Source organism: Staurois parvus, unplaced genomic scaffold (assembly GCF_062004578.1).
Source record: "Staurois parvus isolate SC_StPar_1 unplaced genomic scaffold, SC_StPar_1.0 ptg000562l, whole genome shotgun sequence".
Classification (NCBI taxonomy): Eukaryota; Metazoa; Chordata; class Amphibia; order Anura; family Ranidae; genus Staurois; species Staurois parvus.
In genome coordinates, this window is record NW_028318358.1 from 10,773,785 (window position 1) to 10,793,694 (window position 19,910).

At 41.3% G+C, this 19,910-nt stretch overlaps 1 protein-coding gene across 1 annotated transcript in view; it reads right to left on the minus strand.

Moving 5' to 3' along the window:
• Positions 1-1,148: 1,148 nt before the first annotated feature.
• Positions 1,149-19,910, minus strand: part of LOC149450831 (sterol O-acyltransferase 2-like) — a 64,706-nt gene continuing 45,944 nt past the window's right edge. The window contains exons 10-15 of the mRNA XM_089691471.1: positions 14,039-14,168; positions 13,579-13,676; positions 7,453-7,551; positions 7,233-7,368; positions 4,550-4,695; positions 1,149-1,875 (exon numbers count right to left, since the gene is read on the minus strand). Coding sequence (XP_089547597.1) covers positions 1,825-1,875; positions 4,550-4,695; positions 7,233-7,368; positions 7,453-7,551; positions 13,579-13,676; positions 14,039-14,168 — 660 coding nt within the window. The 3' untranslated portion in view covers positions 1,149-1,824. The remainder of the gene's footprint in view (positions 1,876-4,549; positions 4,696-7,232; positions 7,369-7,452; positions 7,552-13,578; positions 13,677-14,038; positions 14,169-19,910) is intronic.

Genomic DNA, 19,910 nt, shown 5'->3' on the forward strand with positions numbered 1-19,910 from the left:
AACTATTAGAACATAGAAGTACATGCATTTGGGTTCTTGTGTGTAAAGCCACATGGCTCAGTTCCATGCTCTCCACTTCTTCCTTCTAGGGTATTTAAGCTCCCAGATACAGGAAGTATATACATAATTAACAGTGTATATCAAAAGCACAGATATTCACAAATGTAAACAGCAGATCCCTACAGTAGGAAAAAAAAAAAAGGATGATAACATGCCATTTTCTTTTTCCATCTTGTGGTCTCTTTCACACCAATGTTTTCCAGTTACCAGGCAGTCTTCTCGGATGTGAAAGTTTCTCTGATGGCAATCTTTCTGAGAACAGCACTTCCTCCAATAATGTAGCGCTCTCTTTGCAGGTGCATGTTTTCTATTTAGAAAATTACATTTCTTGCTTGTAACATGTACAGCTCTCCAATAACATACATGGCCATCTGATGGGTAAAGAGTTTACATTGAAAGATTTTTTTCCCTCACACATCACTGGACAGTCCATATAACCTTCGTTTGAAGGTCCATTGGTTGTGTGCTCAATTCAAACAAAAATAATGCACACAGTCTTATGCAAAGGGTAAGTTCACCTTTACAAAAAAAAAAAACTGCCCATACATAGAAGGGATGTCTGTAGAAAAAAAAAACAAGCTGTGAAGCATTGATCAAAATGGAATAATGCCCTTGCTATAGTTGTAGGCCATTTATGTACCTAGTAAAGCCTGACCTGAAAACTCCCAGGATATTGCTAAGAAAGGCCCAGTTATTACCGCTTACCATCACAAGAGTGAGGAGCTTTTTTTCAGATTCCAACCCCATTGCATGGTCTCTCCCCTGATGCGGTAGCTCTGAGCTCAGAGTTTGAGCTCCCTCCTGTGATGGTGAAGGTGAACAGTAATAGCAAGGGCTCACTTAGCAACATCCTGGTAATTTTCAGGTCAGGCTTCATGAGGTATGTAAATTGCCTAAACCTATATGGCAAAGGGCATTATTCAATTTTAGTCAAGACTGAAGTTTGTTTTGGTAAAGGTAAACTAATCCTTTAAAAACCAACTCTTGTGAGATGAGGCTGTTGCTTTATGAGCTGAATTTATATTTAAGATAATGGCGCATCTGCATGTTCAGTAAAAGCCGTTGACATATCTAGGGCACAGCAGAACTTAGAACTCAATACCTCATATTTTAATAATAGAACAGCATGGATGATCATTGGTTCAACTTCATGTCTGTAGGTAACTGGTTCATTTTATATACAGCCTCCTCTCAGACTTAACAATAATTATGGTACTGACTATGACTTACAAATAGTTTAAACACATATTTTTAAATATTTAGCTCTATATTACAGTCAGAGCTAAAAACAAGTAATCAGTTTGCAGTCTCAGGCCATTGATCAAGTTTGTAGTCATAAAACTGTAGCATATTTTATAGTCTTTTCTAAAAGACAAATCATGTACTTCCATCACTTAACCACCAAATTTAAAATACATTATGATACAGGTTATGCTACTGGGTGATTTTCTTCCAGATGTTGCGTGTTGTCATACGTATGTTAATTATTCTAACAACAAGGCATTTTAATTGCCACTAAGCCCACAATGATATATGAGGCTTTGTATTTGGTTACTTTTTAAAGCATTAGGCAGAGTACCCTAACAAAAAAACATATATTTGTTTGCAGAAGTACAAGTGATTGTTCTGATCTTGGAGATTTTTAGTGAACTGTAGAACAAGGTCCATATATCCTGTCACTGGAAAATGTTTTGGACTTTCCTGTGCATAGGTAATAAAATTTACATATTGAAAAAGTTTATAGAGATGTACTTGGTTCTTCGATCATAAGCGGCAGGACCATGAACGAGGTGTCACCAGTCCCCAGAATGTTTTCTGCAGGAAGAAAATCCAAATATAAAATTGATTTGTCCAAACTATTTGCATTAAAGTGACACTAAGTAATATTCTTATTCTCCAAAAATAATTTATACACATCCACAGTTTAATGGCTCTGTAATCTATTTTTCATGAAATTGTCCCTGTGCTTTTCTGCCTCCTTACAAATGTCCTCCAGGGGCTCTCAAACTTCTCCTTTTCTCCACTCACTTCCATTTGTTTGAAAAGAGCAGTGCATGTTAGTTGGGGTCATGTGCACTGCTCTGTGCACACTACAAATCCCATAGCAGGAACATGGAGAGGAAAGTCATATCAAACCAGAAAAAAAACCAAAAAAACACACATTTGAGAACTTGCAGCTTGCTTGTCACATTCACACCTGGATAGAAGGGGAGGCATATAGAGAAACAAAATGCCCCCCATTTTCCTCCAGTAGCCACCGAAAGCCAGCTTCTCCTCTCCCTCCCGCCAGCATTCAGCAGCTTCAGAAGGAAAATCATTTCTTCTATGTGCTGCCCCCCACGGCCCCTCTTATTCAGGTCCTGCTGCCCACAGGCCCCCTGTGTACTACCCTTGCCCCCACTCTTTTGGTGCAGCACTGCCGGCTTCCCCCCTCCCCTCTGCCCCTGTCTGCGGTGGGGAAGGTGTCAGGATGTTGAGCAGGGGAAGGGGCCAGTAAATAAGTTATTTACTGGCCCCTTCTTTTTCTGAATGGACACAGTCAGTGATCGGTACTGATTGCTCCTGTCTCCATTCATAACAAGCATGGTAAACTGTGCATACTATGCTTCAATTTGTGATGGAATGGAAAGCTCTGTACAGAGCTGCTCCTGTCCATTCATTCTGTGCAGAGGTCTGTTTAAATTCCTGATATCTCACCAAAGCTCCCCTGCGGGGCTCCTAAAAAATTGTAAGTAATAAAAAATAAAATTGTAAAACAAAAAAAAACAATTTAGAAATATTAAAATAATATGATTAACAAATAAATTTAAAAAAATAAAATAAAAATTAAAAAAAAAAAAAATTGACCCCCCGTCCACTGCCCTATTGACAAATTCCACTGCATTACTGACTGGCATCATTCACAGTCCTACTGACACCAGTGGCGGAACAACCAGGGTCGCAGAGGCCCTGGCAATCCACCACTGTGGGGTGGTCCCGCTGCAGAACATAGAATGGGGCACACTGTAGAACTGGAGATCATAATAAAAGTGCCCCGAGATGGGAGTAAAGTGCCCCAGGCTTGGAGGGAAGGGCTCTAGCCAGGGATCAAGGTGCCCATCATGGTTTCTTGCACAGGGGCCCTGAAGGTTCTAGTTAGGCCTCTGAATATGACCTTTCTCCAGGAAACATATTTATGGCAAGAAAGAGGATTGCTAAAACAGGTGGATGTCAGTGTTGCCATTTCTTCCCTAAAAGCCTGTTGGTTTGCAACTTCATTCCATGTTTCCTCCCGATATCTGAGCATCTTGACTTGTATGGGTATAGGAACAGGTTTATCATGCCAGTTCTTGGGCCTGTAAACATAGGACCTTGAGTAAAAGTTGACTCTGATAAGACTGAGGGATCCTTGCAAAGTTTATATTTACTGTACATCGAATCCCTTGAACAGTCACTTTAACTTCTGAATTATTATATATTTATTCAAATTTTGTTTATATGAATGGTGCTTATGTACTCTCCATCCAATCAGATGCAGGCACCGCTGGAATATTCAAAATACAGAATCTTGGCAGTGGAAAATAATCTGTCCATGCTGTTAGCATGGATGCAGGAATCCGTTAAGCTGGGTATAGTAGAATCTCATTTAAAAAAAATGTGTTTTAAGAACATTCATTCAATTTTCTAATCATTAAATGGGGCAAAATCAATGCTTTTTTTCCCAACACAGTGAAGAGAAAATTCAAGAGGATAATGGACTTTTTTTCTTGAACAACTTTCCAGCAGTGTATGTGGTTTTTGTTCAATAAAAGTTCATTCTATCCAAAATCTACTGTCAAAAGCAAAACAACATTTCTAACTATTTAGAACGAGATTCCTCAACTGTCAAATTTAATGAGAATTTTCATCCGAATTTTCATTTGAAAATCTAATAGTGTATAGCCAGAATCAGATTTCTGTCATTCAGCCTGTTATCAGTTGTAATTAGTTCCTGGGCTTAAAGCCAGCAGGGGACAGCTGCAGGATCAGACTGATGCTGCAGTATGGAGGTGAGTATTTATGGGCAACTTTTTATATACCCCTTAAAGAGTTTGCTCTAGATACAAATTATCAGAAATTATGCAGAAAACAGCGGTTGATCTAATTTACAATAAGTTTTCCAGCTTGATTTGTGTTCTTCCTCCCAAACACACTTTTTTATTCACCTGGTTTCATTCTTGAATTTAAACAATAAAAACAGTTTGCATATTCCCTGCTTTAGAACATTTCAGAGAGTTTTGTACCTAATACCAGACAACAATATTTTCATAAGACCAAACCAGATAATACCAGATCAAAGCTTAGTCTATAGTATAGAATAAAATGTATCCATCAAGGTTGTGTCACCCTGAGCTATACTTTGACATGCATGTTGTCAGTGATCTATGGCTGCTTTGGTTTAAAATATGACATAATAGATACTATTCTGGAAAACACACAATATTGCTCAAATGAACAGTGGTCAATGTACCTCTGTGAGCGGACAATGGATCTGTGCATACCATTCCTGACAGTATAGACAAATCTGGATGCCCTGACCAATGAACAGGAAGGTCCATACCATTACATTGAACACTGGACTTTTTCGTTTATCATTGATTGCGAAATTAAACAGGACTAAAAAAAACAAACAAGCAAAAAAAACAAAAAAGAACAGAGAAAGATTAGTTATTCAATGTACAAATATTTATATACATGACATACTGTATGCAAATCAGAGCAAAAGTAAAAACAATTTCTAGCCTGCTGCAACAAAACACATTATCAAGATTTTTCAACAAAGAAAAAATGCAGTAACCTGTGGTAAAATGATTCTTATAGAGACCTAACTTTAGCCACTATCGCTGAATATGCTTGCAATAGGTTTTTAAAAAAGGAAGCTGTAATATTAAAGTATGTAGAAATCACTGTAGACTAGACAAAGCTGGGTACACAGGGATCGAAATTCATCCAGTTCAGCAGGGACCAGACATGTTTCGATCTGTGTACAGTCCCGTTTGATGAAAGCAGATCATTAAATGTGGCTTTTGCTAAACAGCTGCTGGAAAATTTTCATTTGGTCCGTGCCTACAGTGTTTGTCAGTGTTACATTGGGAGGTTGGCACTGACAAATTACAATGTCCCAGTGGGATGGGGTGGATGCAGGAATCTGTACAATCCCTATGTTCCCAGCTTAAGTTCCTTCTTGTTTGCAATGAACAATAATAGTCTTTCCTCTACATTACACAATGCCAGCCAGGAGTTTTCTTTGCTATATGTTGGCTCCAGGGGGAGTGTACTCAGCAGCCCAGGATATAGAATGCTGAAGTCATAAAAATGCTTGCAGTGATGTCCTTTGTTTTAATTTAGAGCCTTGCACTTGTTCCAGTGTGTATGAAGGTGCAGTTAACTAGTCTGCCACTAGATGGCCCTGTTCCAAAATAGTGTGATGTAACAGAGAATAGTGAGAATAGTGATTGCAAAATGAGCAAACAGTGTGGCCAGGCAGTAGGGATAGCAAGTAGAATTCTAGGATGCATCACTAGAGGGGTCACCAGCAGGAGGAAGGAGGTCCTGATTCCTCTATACAGATCTTTAGTTAGACCTTATTTAAAATACTGTGTCAAGTTCTGGAGACCTCACTTATAAAAAGATATTGACAAGATAAAAAAAGTCCAGACTGGTAACAAAAATGGTGAAAAGTCTGGGGGATAAAACGTATCAAGAGCAATTTCAGGACCTTAACATGTACATTCTGAAGGAAAGAAGGGAAAGGGGAGACATAACGGAAACCTTTAAATACATCAAGAGGGTGAATAAGGTTCAGGAGGGCAGTATTTTCAACGTGAACTCAAAATCAAGAACATGGGGACATGACCTTAAACTAACTGGAGGAAAGTTCAAAACTAAATTTCAGAAACTATTATTTTACTGAAAGAGTAGTTGATGCTTGGAATAAACGTCCAGTAGAGGTAGTAAGCCAGTCAACAGTAAATAGCTTCAAACATGCGCGGGACAAGCATAGATCTATACTCAGACAAAAAAAAAAAACACAAATAAATCCCACACCCACCAAGAAACAAAAAAGACCGGACAGACTCGATGGACCACTTGGTCTTTTTGTGCCTTCACTTTTCTATGTAACTGGTTAGGTCCCTTTCAGGCAAAGCCTTCCTGTAGTGATGTCACAGGTGTGGTCATTGCCCATATAAAAGACAGGATGGAAGGAGCTCTAGTCAGTTGGGGCAGGGGAGCTAAACATCCCAGCAGCATGCAGATGTAGTCAACTAACACAGAGCTCCTGGACAGGGCGAGATAGTCCTGTACACAGAAGAGCATGCTGTAGTCGTCCTGACACTTTATGGTTGGTGGAGGCTAAGAGCAGAATGCAAATGCCTTTTAGGCCAAGCCAAGTTGTTCTCGGTTGTGAGTGCTACTCCCATCGAGGTCTTGGGAGAAATGTACAAAAAACTAGAGCAGCAGTCCTATCTCTGGAACAACATGCAGGGAGTTGTGAGTTGCATGCGTAGAGCCTAATGAGCAAGTCAGAGACCTCTTAGTGAGTACTAATGACCCTGGGAGTGAAAGTGGCAGCTGCTAAGGGAAAATAGCTTAATAGTGATGTGCAATGGCCATTTTCACATAATGACTGCTATGGTATGTCCACTGTATGCAAAGAATGCCAAGTGACCCCCAGATAGTATGTCCGTGTGATGTGAACTATCACTGCCATCTTTATCTCTAAATCACAACAGCAAAGTGCAGATAATATTTGTATGAACTTTCCTTTCTTCTGAATATAAAGCCTAATGACTAGTGATGTCATGAGAAGGCATCAGAAAAGGAGTTGGGCACAATACGGTGAAGGTTAACAACTACCAGCAGGTGGGTCCCTGTCCTATTTGAGAAGAAGCTGGGTGGGAATGTGTGTTTTGGAGCCAACTGTCAACAAATCACAAGCTTCCTTACAAGTGTGTGATGGTTCCATTGACTGCTCTCTAAGTAGATTTTATTGGAAACCACCAAACAAACACAGGATTAATGACATTGTGACCCCAGGCAGAGGAAGAGACATGCAAGGTTTTCATAACCCAAACAATCTAAAACTCATACTCCTGCTACTTGATACCAACAATATCAGTAATAAAAAGGTTAAAAAGGACTTCCATCCGTACCTCCAAAAATAGCAAAGAGGCAAAACATAACTGGGTAAAAATAACCAAGTGACATCGTGAAGACATATTCATGCACAGAAGCGGATATGAGAAACACGGCCAGCATCACTCCTGACCGAAACTTCTGGTTCAGCAGCTGAAAGCAAAATGAAAAAGAAAAATCACTTGTTCCAAAAATGAAAATCAAGTTGTCTTATTTGCCTTTCTACCAGGCCCTTACCCATAGAAGATCTTGGTACACATAATAAAAGAGCCAATCATGGACCACTACATTCCATGTCCGGTAATAGTTTGAGAATGAAGTGGAATTCCACCAGTCCTGTATGAAACAAAACAACAGTGTTAACAAGGGTAATTTAAGACTGGAGCAGAAAAATGATTCTGTTGCCTAAGAAATCAGATTCGGTTCGTAAAATACAGGTTGAAGTGTGTGTGTGTGTGCGTATTTTTTTTTTTTAACGCATAGCCAATACTATCTTCATGTAATTCTTACATCTTAAGTACCTGGTTTATCCCGACAGTCACCTTTCTAAATACACCACTCAAATTAAAGAAGTTGATCTGTGTTAGCATTTTTTGTTTTCATCCTTTGTCTGGCCATTTGAAAGGTATAGACACTGTGCAGACATACAGCATACCTGTATTGAGTAGTCTGTTCAACTACAACGCCCACTGACCAATGACAGCTTGCCCCTAGCACACACACCTTCCCTCACTGCCACTTGAACATGCCCCCTGCTCAAGCACAGCCTGCATCTTGCCTCAGGATGAACAGATTATAGCACATGTTTCAAACACAAGGCCAGCAGGCTAAATCCTGCCCATCAGGCCATTTCAGCAGGGCCCTTGTCATCACCCCCAACTTGTCTCAGCAGTCGGCAGCAGAAAGGAGAACAGAATTCCTAAGCCAGATCATGTGTTTCCGCAGGGAGGCTCATCCCTCTACTCCCCCATCCCGTCTCACCAGCAGAGATAAGGACAGAACTCCTACAGTGCTTTTCTGAAGCGGCAACACCTGCTTATATCTGCCTCCCCTAGTCTCAGCATTCAGCAGACTCCGAAAGCTGCCTCCAGTCCCCTGCTGGTCCTCCTCTAGACCCGGCACTTTTTGCTTCCCAGCCCCACCCAGGTAAGGGGGTGAAGGGCTCTTGACATTTGATGTGAGGAGGGGTTACATGCTCTGGAAATCTAGTCTTACAGGTACATCCGGCGCTTTGAGGGCAACCATAATGCTGATGCAGCCCACAATGAAATGGAGTTTGACACCCCTTGACTATGGAATACAGGCACACGGTGTAACCCTGCCTCCCATTGTCAGGAAAAAGATGCATGGTTACATGACAGAACTTGTAAACCTTGTAAAAAAAAGGTAAGTTAGATCATTTCTTCAACTAAGCAAATCAGTTATGGTGCCTGCATAGTTATAACTGTAATGAAAAGTGTCTATAACATTGTATGCTCACAACAACTTTAAAAAGTTAAAACAATAGACAACAGATATAGATTCATCATTTTACCAAAGAATGTAAAATTCTTCAGCAGTCCTTGTAATTCACTAACACTTCTTGTAACAATATAGCTGATCTATCGTAGGCCCCATTCACACTTGCGCATAAGGTTATTAGAGATTAAACTGTCTGCGTCCAGAGAAGATTATTCACACCACATTGCTGCTTGAGTGAATATATGCAAGCAGCTGCAAAGAGGTGAGGGAGCAGTCAGCCTACAATTATTTTCAAAAGAGCTCCCATCTGCAGCTAATCACTGGAAACCCTTGCTGGGTCTCATGCAACTAATCGCTTACAACCCTGTTTGCAAGTATGAATGGGGCCTAAAGCTGGCCATACACTGTGGGATGAACAATAAAAAAAATCTAATGAATTCCTCCATCCACCCTATACAGTGCTGTCAAGATACTAGAACAGCAGCTGCATCTGATTGGGCAACAATTTTCTGCCTTGCTCTTTCAATTGTTAAGCTGAGGGGTGGAGGAGAATGATAGGGCAACCCACTGAAGAAATTGTGGCCATTTCATCAGAAACCAGCTGTGACGAACGCGGGATCGTTGCACCAATATGCGACGATCCCACGATCACTGTCACCAATATGTGATGACCGCGGCGTCAGACCCCCAGCCCTTCTCACTAAACTCAAGACCGAAGGACTAGCCAATCTAAAACCGCGATGTCACGTGCGTAACAATGCCACACCCAGTTGCACCCTGCACAACGATTTTCCAGCGAATTGGACCACAATCTATGTACCGGCAACCTGAGCGATTGTTACTGGGTCAGGTTAATTATGCAATTAACCCTTCACACTGCCACCACCTCCTTTTTGTACAGAGAAAGAGGAAACTCGGCTATACCAGCAATAACACTATAATGAGATAATCGTCTGCCTAACACAGTCACCGCAGGCCGGTTATACAGAGGGTTAAACAAACACAGTAGCGCTCTCTTTAGAGGCAGGAATTCGTAAATTGCAATTAAGAACTATAGAAACAGTTCAACACTTGCAAAAGGAAAGATTTATTACTGAAAGTCAAAAAAGGGGTGCAATAAAAACATATTTACAGAAAAAAGATGTAACCAATATATATATAAATATACAGAGAACAGCACAGCAAAGAGATAGAGAGAGGTTAAAGGGTTAAAGTACTTGCCAAAGTCCTGGGTTAGCAGATCAAGTTTCAGAGCGAAAGGGTACGGGTCTACCCAGGTGGTATTGATGTTAAATGGGAGAATTCTTCAACTTCACTCTCTTAGGCCTGACAGCCCATTTTGTTGTTCCCTAGCAGAGGGTGTCTCAGAAGTCAAGGACCAATGCCCCGTTTAGGGAGGGATCGTCGGGCGGATACCTCAATTAGAGCCAGAATCTTTCATAACTCATGTTTTGCTCATAACTTTTCCTATGCACAAGTGACATTCCACCCACGGGTAGATTATTATGCAGATACGTCTGAGGATTGATTAGATATGAATTATGAAATTCTACACTGAATGGTTCACGAGATCTACTTTTCTGCTTTTCTATGTATTCCAACCACGAAGAGTAACCTATCAAACTGTTCGCCTCCTCGTGGCCAATCTGGCGATATGCCTGGTTTTTATGCAAGTCTCTCATATTCCAAGATATGAGACATAGGGGAAAAATGGATTTTTAAAAGTGTTAGCTGTTCCCGCCTTCCTTGGGATGTCTTTGAACTCCTGAGAAGGCATGCTGTAGCTTTTATGAGGTGCTACATTTTACAGGTTCTTTTGACAGTGAGGTCCCAGCTCCCTTGGGGGTCCTACAGCTCATAGCCCCCCTGCTGGGCTCTGGCCTGTGACACTTTTAACACACACACACACACAGCCATATGTCACTGTACCTCTCAGAGAGGGAGGGGGAAAGTATGAGGGGAGAAAATGGAGATTCTTAACAAAATAGAGGCTGCGTCCTGCCTCTGGTGCCCGCGTTCGTGACACCGGCCAAAATGTAATCCATGCATAGCCAGCTTTTGTTTCTTATATCCATTCTTTGTGCACTGCACACAAGATATACTATGAATCATTGTCCACTGTGTAAGCTGGAGATTGAAAGATGGCAATCAGCACTGCACAGCTGAACCATGAAGCGACAGTCCTTAAATTAAAATCCAGGCTAAACCAACATTACCTAAATACCGGAAGCATGTATATTCTAATCTGAATTGGGTCTTTGTGCATTTCTTCCAGATATTTGCAGCAATCCATCCTGAAACAACTCTTGCTTCTTGTAATGAAAACTGGTCACTGCTGCATTTTCACCTTGTGGGGGATGACTGGTCTATCTGCAACCTCTTCCAGTCTTCTGCAGACAGCCTATAGTCGGTGCAGGCCTGGACTGGGACAAAAATACTGTAGGCCCAGTTGCATATCATCTTGATACCTAAGCTGGACAAGGACTCAAAGCTATGTGCCTCTTACAGGCCCATTTCATTACTGAATTATGATTTGAAAATATTGATCAAAGTTCTTGCCACTAGATTGATGAACGTGCTCCCTTCTCTAGTCAATATTGATCAAATGGGCTTTATGCCCAACAAATCGACTAATATTATACCTCTGATGTTTACATATCTCCATCTTCCGTTGCGGGCTTCTTTCACCAGAGTCTTAGTCACATTAGATAATGAAAAAGCATTCATCTCTGTTGACTAGACCTATATGTCCAGCGTACTGAAAACCATGTTGTTTGGTTTGACCTTTTGTAATTGGACAGCGCTATTGTACAAGTCCCAGATGGCTCAAATTAAATTGGGAGGTGAGCTTGCCCCCACTTCCCCATGGGGAGAGCAACGAGGCAGGGATACCCTCTTTCCCCTGCCTTGTTTACCCTCATGATGGAACCTATCGCTTCAGTGCTCCAGCAATCCTCCCAAGTAGTGGAAATACAAGGTTCCATAGAGGAAAAAACTAGCCTCATACGCAGATGATCTCATTCTTATCTTAAATGACCCAGGTTCATTTCTGTGTGTGGCCCTTGAAATTTTGTCCCCCTTTGCTGAATTATAAAGTTTGAACCTAAATTGGGAAAAAGCTCAAATCTTACCCATAGATTCTGAATCTAGAGGGGCAGTTGACCCTTACAATGGACTACTACTTAAAAATATCTTGGAATTTTTTTTTTTATCACTCTTAGTTATCGGCTGGATTAATCTGGTAAAAATGAAATTACTATGCAGTTATATGTATTGAGACATTTTTTCAGTCTAGATCTCATGGAAGTACTCTAGACTATTTCACTCCTTAGCATGGACTTTTTGTGAGGTTCTCATAAGCCTCGTTTTCATTTGACTACATTGCAATGGCCATGGACACAAGGTGATCTGGCCTGCCCTGATTTATATTCTTAGTTCCTAGCTGCCCCTCTTACCCATGCAAATAACTAGCTGATGTCTGATGACACCAATGCCTCAGTGCTGCTGGAGGCTGCTCTTCTGGGCTCCTATGAAGCCCTCAAGAACAATCTTTATAGGGGAGCCAAGGCTCCGTTTCCTTTGACTCCTTCAATGAGAACAGTCATTAGGGCTTGAAATGAGGTAAACCCTAGGGTCCTGAACAGGCTTTCACTGCTTACCACCCTGTGGAGGAATCAAACATTGCCCGAATTTTATTCCTTATCTGATCCCATAATTTGGGTGTCAAAGGGAATAAAGTATATCCAACACATTTGCGAAGGAGATAGATTGAAGCCCTTTGGCACCTTAAAGCAACAGTATACCCTTCAAAACTCCTATTTATTTTGGTAATTTGCAGCTTTGCCATGCCTACCAAATAGAATTTGGCATATCCCTAGTATCCTTCACCTCTTCAAGATTGAAAAAGTTGCTAAGGGATATAGCCATGAACAAAGCTCTCTACTATTTATAAGGCTCTGCTGCCCTCTATCCGTAAGGGACTTGATAGTCCAGATGGCGAGCTGAGATCCCAGATATAGACAGGGAGGATTAAGAAGATGTATGGGACTAGCCCATGTCCTACTTAGTCTCCGTTAGGGACCGCTTCAATTTAAAATACTTCACAGGATATCTCTCACCCCCTAACAGTTACATAGGATCCTGTGGACCCCTCGATATGTTGGAGATGCTTGACAGTTCCCATGAGCATTGATATTTGTATTGGGTTTTCTTCAACCACTGGCTTCTACAACAGCCTTGAGACTCCTGTTGGGATTTCTCCTTTTTTATGCCAGGAAAGCCATAGTCTAACTGGAAGCACCTGGTCAGCTTGGCCATTCTTCTCTTTAAATCTACATGTACTTCTAAAGGTTTCTCCAATAAATTTTCCAAGGTCTGGGATATATGGCTTAATTGCCCCTTTACAAATGCTGCCTCCAATGACACCTCTCAGACTCAGCCATGAAAGGTTTGAGCAGTAGGTGGTGCTCACTACAGAGGAGTTTTGGTATGGCATTAGGTATTATCACTCCTCAATTGAGCTTTTGTGAAGTGAGGATTTGGGGATTTAACAGATGCAATTAAATTCAGTTATTGAGCTAATTGTTCATGCTTTACTCCTATTTCAGACTGCGTGCCAAAAGCAGTGAGAATTTGTTTTGTTTGGATTTTGCCTTTTATGTTTAGTTGTGACCGAGTCAGGGTATGCCCAATTGGCTCCATTTTGTGTTTTCTGCATTGAAAATTCAATAAAAAAGAATTTGGAAAGAAATATGCTGGAACTGCATTTGAAGTGTTTACCTCACTCTTTCAGAACACTCATTTGTCAATGCACTTTCCCATATACTACCCAATACATACTGTATATTAAGTGCAAATCACATATTAGACTTGATTACGGAGTAAATGGTGAAGAGATGTCACCTTGTAAAACATGCGATCTGCAAAGCGGAGCATCTCCGCGAAAGCATTCAGCCAGCAGTGCAAGAAAGCGAAGAATGACAGCAGCAGCACAAAGGTACCTGTAAAAACACAACAATTACCCTATATTATAAAGTGCAGTAAAAATTCTTATAATCTAAAACCCAAAATTTAGATCTTAAAACAAAGGAAAACATACAGAAAGGAATAAGGTAGGTAAAATTTTGCAAACTCCCACTTTCTAATCAGACAGCACTGTGTGCTCAGTGACAGCAATTTGGCACTACCAAATCAGTGCACAAAGAAGGTACATTTATAGAAGAAAAGCAAGGCATTTTCATGGCTTTCCATAAGGCCCTGTCATGGCCATATAGGCTGTCACAATGGTTTTTCACCCCCACTAACTAATATTCAACCAATTCAAGGCGCTAAACAATTTGAAGGGAGCAGAGATCCTTCTCACCTGGAAGTGTAGCATGAAAGATGGATAACACCAAAGTCTTTATATTGAATGGCTGTTTGCTCATGTTAGTGAACACTGGAATACACAGGGTGACCATGACATAGTATCCGAAAAACAGGCAGCCTAGGAACTATCAATGGCATAAAAATATTGTTAGAAAAATATAACAAAAACACTTTTAAAAAAAAAAAAAAAAAAAAAAAAATGGAGGTTCAGTCAAATCTAAGGCTAAACCTACTCCCACTCCCATTCTAAGACTATTCTATTCACCCTGTGAAAGAACAAATGCTTATACTTACCTATTCTAAAGCAGCTTTGGTCTGGGCACATGAGCGCTCTAGTGGCAGCTTCAGAGTAGAGAAGAGATAGCCGACAATGGCCTGTGCCTTTGCCTGTGCGGTGGCCTCACCTATAGGCGTACTATGGGCGCTGTCGGTTGACCGGACCTGAGTGCCCTCAGGATAGGCAATTAGAAGCATCTTTTCTTTCACTGGGTATATAGAATAGTATTACATTGGGGGTGGGAGTAAGTTTAGCCTTAGTTGATTGAACTTCCACTTTATGAATTGAAGTAAAAAATAACAATATAAACACATTTGTAAAAGTTTTGGATTTCTTGATCTTGTCCTGGTAAAGAAGCTTGGTAATAGGCATTTTTGATAGGTTTGAATGGTAACTTTAAAAAAAAAAAAAAAAAAAAATGGTAAATGGGGTAGGTTTACAGTAACCTTTGGAAACATTTGAGGTATGTCCTAGAACTCCTCCCAATGCACTTCTGATTACAACTTAAGATAGTGACATATCAGTTTTGCAGAATTACCCAGGCCAGCTATCTTTTCTACCTAATCCTATATACTGTGTTTCCCTGAAAACAAGACACTATCTTATATTTTTTTTAGCTCAACAAAACACACTAGGTCTTATTTTTTTAATGTACAAGTATGGACAGGGGGTGTAGAGGTGAGCTGCAGGCAGTTGTGGATGAGGGTTACTATAGAGAGGGCTGGCTGATGACGACAGTTGTGAGCTGCAGTCAGGTGTTGAAGAGGTGAACTGACAGGCAAGACAGGCTACAGAGATGAGCCACAGACAGGGAGCAGGGGTGAGTTGTGGACAGGGAAACAGCAACATCCAGCAGGAGTGGAAGATATCAAATTTTTAGCATGAAGACTAGCTAGATCCTTTTAAAGCTCTGGTTGGTGCATAACCATGTATTTTGGGGGAAAATACTTTAATTTTTATCAGAACCACTTCTACTTACTATAGAGGTCCATGGAAAAGCAAAAGCAGCTTTAAGCAGTGGTCAATTGCAGGATAGAATGGAGTCAAATGCAACTACAATTAATTTTGTATCATCTCAGAATCAACTGATGTCAAAAGCAAATTGCATTTGTAGCCCAATGGCCATCAACCTGGCTTTTAAAGTGCATCTGTGCCAACACCATGGACATTAAAGCAGCAGTCACATATTCTTAACAAGCATCAAATGATATTTAAAACAAGCAATCCCTGACCTCTCTAGCTGCCTATACACTGAAGAATGTGTTCTCATAAAATTATGACAAAGAGCCCATTAATACCTCAAGCAGTGGGGCTTCTCTGGCAGTTATTTCCAGTGCAACTAATGCATAGGCAAAATATATTGGTTTTTATGGGGTCAGTTCACAACACAGCATTGCTGTGGTGTATGCAGAAAAAAAGTACTGCATGCAATGCTTTCCATACAGGATAAAAATACACCAGTAAGCTGACAATAAGCTGCTGCAGGCACCTGTAATGTGTTCCCACACCAACCAAGTTAATAGACAAGTGTATAGTGTTGCGCTGTCAATATGTACATATAACTAAAAAAACTCCATGTATGTGTATACATAAATACTGCCAAGAAAACAAAAACAATAAAAGATGAAAAAACAAAACAAAAAAAGTACAAATAATAAAATGTTGTAAACATCTGCCAACCCACCAAACACCCATAAATGGACTGTATATTATGAAAGTGGAGAACAGCTTAAATAATAACCGTACGTCCAATATAAATCATGATAATAACAAAACAAAAAGCAATGGATAAAAGAGAAGAATATTTTTGAAGAAAAAAAAAAAAACCAGAAAAAAAAACAAAAAAAACCACATACAGTGAACACCCTGCTGCCCTGCTAACATACAGACAGTGAAACGGGAGGGGGGGGGTGGGATAAAAAGGCTTAAAAAGGTGATACAATGCACTAAAAGTCTATAAAACAAGTGTATATATCAAAACAAATACCCAAGAGCGGAAGAAGGGAAAAACTTGAATAAATGCTGCGCTGCACTATACACTTGTCTATTTCCCCACATTTGTTGTGCAATGTGTGAGGACACGGTGCTCCCCCACCTCCCTTGGGGCCCGTGTGCACTGCACACATTGCACACATTGCACACATTGAGGATACACCACTGGCCATAGTAAAACATTACAAAGAATATTTAATCCCAAAAATATCACATAAACGTATTCAAGATATATATGTAACACCCTCTAGTGTAGATCGTTATTTTTGTATAGTTATCAGCTTGCTAGAAGCCTGGGTGTGAATCAGCAAGGTTACTTCAGGTTAAAGCGGGAGAGCTCTACGAGTCAGTTCTCTGATGCCTCCCCTGCTCTAGAGATTTGAAGAAGAAGTTTTTAGAAGTCAGTAGTTGGGGGTGAGGAGGGGCTGATCTGCATATTTATGAAAATCTGATCATTCCTAGGCAGGAGACCTGGCTGTGTGGGAGATCAGCCCATAAATATAAGAGAACCGCGCCAGTAAGGGAGCTGGTTGGAGGATGGAGTGAGGAAGTGCTGCTGGTGTGGAGCCTGGGAGGGGGCCCCAGAGGAGGGGGTCTACCTACAGGCTGTGAGCTGGAAAGAGGGGCCTCCATTGTTGCAGCGAAACCTCATATTTACATATACGTGCCCACCCCGGGTGCGTGTTTGCATTTGTTGGTGCATGCAGAAGCAACAGAGGTTAGGTTTAATTTTATAATATATATACAGTTGCAAGAAAAAGTATGTGAACCCCTTGGGATTACGTGGAGGTTTGCATGAATTGGGCATAAAATGTGCTCTGAACGTCATCTAAGTCACAACAATAGAAGAACACAGTCTGCTGAACATAATACTACACAAACATTAGATGTTGCCCTGGTTTAATTGCACATAACATGTAAACATTCACAGTGCAGGGAGGAAAAAGTATGTGAGGCCCTAGCTTAATGACTTCTCCCAGAGCTAATTGGAGCCAGGAGTGAGCCAACCTTGACTCCAATCAGTGTGATGATATTGGATGTGTTGCTGACAGCTGTCCTGCCCTTAAAAAACACACACCTGTTTTGGGTTTACTGGTTTCAAGAAGCACTGTCTGATGTGAACCATGCCTCACAGAAAAGCACTCTCAGAAGACCTACGATCAAGAATTGTTGACTTGCATGAAGCTGGAAAGGGTTACAAAAGTATCTCCAAAAGCCTTGATGTTCATGTGTCCATGGTAAGACAGACTGTCTACAAATGGAGAAAGTTTAGCACTGTTGCTACTCTCCCTAGGCGTGGTCATCCTGTAAAAATGACTGCAAGAGCACAGCGCAGAATGCTGCATGAGGTAAAGAAGAATCCCAGAGTGTCAGCTAAAGACCTACAGAAATCTCTGGCACATGCTAACATTTTTGTTGACACATCTACAATAAGGAAAACATTAAACAAGAATGGAGTACATGGGAGGACACCACGGAGGAAGCCATTGCTGTCCAAACAGAATATTGCAGCACGTTTGAAGTTTGCAAAAGAGCACCTGGATGTTCCACAGCACTACTGGCAAAATATACTGTGGACAGATGAAACCAAGATTGAGTTGTTTGGGAAGAACACAACACTATGTGTGGAGAAAAAAAGGCACAGCACACCAACATCAAAACCTCATCCCCACTGTAAAACATGGCGGAGGGAGCATCATGGTTTAGGGCTGCTTTGCTGCCTCAGGGCCTGGACGGATTGTTGTCATTGATGGGAAAATGAATTCCAGAGTTTATCAAGACATTTTGCAGGAAAACGTACGACCATCTGTCCGCCAACTGAAGCTCCGCAGAGGATGGGTGATGCAACAGGACAATGACCCAAAGCATACAAGTATTTCAACAAAACAATGGCTGCAACAGCACAGAATACGCCTTCTGGAGTGGCCCAGTCAGAGTCCTGACCTCAACCCGATTGAAATGCTGTGGCATGACCTTAAGAGAGCGATTCACACCAGACATCCCAAGAATATTGCTACACTGAAAGAGTTTTGTGAAGAGGAGTGTTCCAAAATTACTCCAGATCGTTGTGCAGGTCTGATCTGCAACTACAGGAAACGTTTGGTTGAGGTTATTGCTGCCAAAGGAGGGTCAACCAGTTATTAAGTCCAAAGCTTCACATACTTTTTCCTCCCTGCACTGTGAATGTTTACATGTTATGTGCAATTAAACCAGGGCAACATCTAATGTTTGTGTAGTATTATGTTCAGCAGACTGTGTTCTTCTATTGTTGTGACTTAGATGTTGTTCAGAGCACATTTTATGCCCAATTCATGCAAAACTCCACGTAATCCCAAGGGGTTCACATACTTTTTCTTGCAACTGTGTATGTATATATATATATATATACATATACATACACACACACACACACACACAGTGGGGATCGAAAGTTTGGGCACCCCAGCTAAAAATTTGTATTAATGTGCATAAAGAAGCCAAGGAAAGATGGAAAAATCTCCAAAAGGCAACAAATTACAGACTAGACATTCTTATAATATGTCAACAAAAGTTAGATTTTATTTCCATCATTTACACTTTCAAAATAACAGAAAACAAAAAAATGGCATCTGCAAAAGTTTGGGCACCCTGCAGAGTTAATATCTTGTACTGCCCCCTTTGGCAAGTATCACAGCTTGTAAACGCTTTTTGTAGCCAGCCAAGAGTCTTTCAATTCTTGTTTGAGGTATCTTTGCCCATTCTTCCTTACAAAAGTCTTCCAGTTCTTTGAGAGTTCTGGGCTGTCTGTCACGCACTGCTCTTTTAAGGTCTATCCATAGATTTTCAATTATGTTGAGGTCAGGAGATTGTGAAGGTGTCAGGGCAGGGCTGTGGAATGGACAGGTAGGCCTAGTGGCAGGGTAACGCACTGGCTGACGACAACCACCACCAACAGACCGAAGTCCCTCAGGGCGCGGAGTCTAAGTCCCAGGCTGCCCTTCACCAGGGCCCCTGATGGTGGGGATGGACTTGACGCAGCCAGGAACCAGGTCGCGGCCCCCGAGACACCCCGGCTGTGGTAATGGCCGCCGCCAATGGCGTGTAGCTGGTGAGAATGACAATAGCGTAGTCAGGCAGGCCGGGTCGACAACAACGGGACAAAACGGTACAGAACAGTAGACAAAGAATCACAGGTCACGGGCCGGGTTCAGCAACGGAAGGTCAGATCGAAGGAAAACACAGAGAATGGTCTTAGTCACAAGCCGAGTCAGATACCAGAAGAGTCACGAGCGTATACACAGAGCTGTAGCAAGACAAAGACACAAGACACAAGTGCAAAGAGCATGTGCGGATCACAGGCTTATATGTACTCAGCCACACCCCTCTGGGGGATGGACCTCAGAGACCTGAAGGCATAAAAGATTCCCACCATGCTCAGCAGAAATCCAAGATGGATGCCAGCACATGGAGTAACATAACCTCTGGGAAAAGGTAGGACCTTGACAGAAGGCCATGGCAAAACCTTCCGTTTACGCCTCTTGATGTAATCCTCTGTGGATTTCGAGGTGTGTTTAGGATCATTATCCATTTGTAGAAGCCATCCTCTCTTTAACTTCAG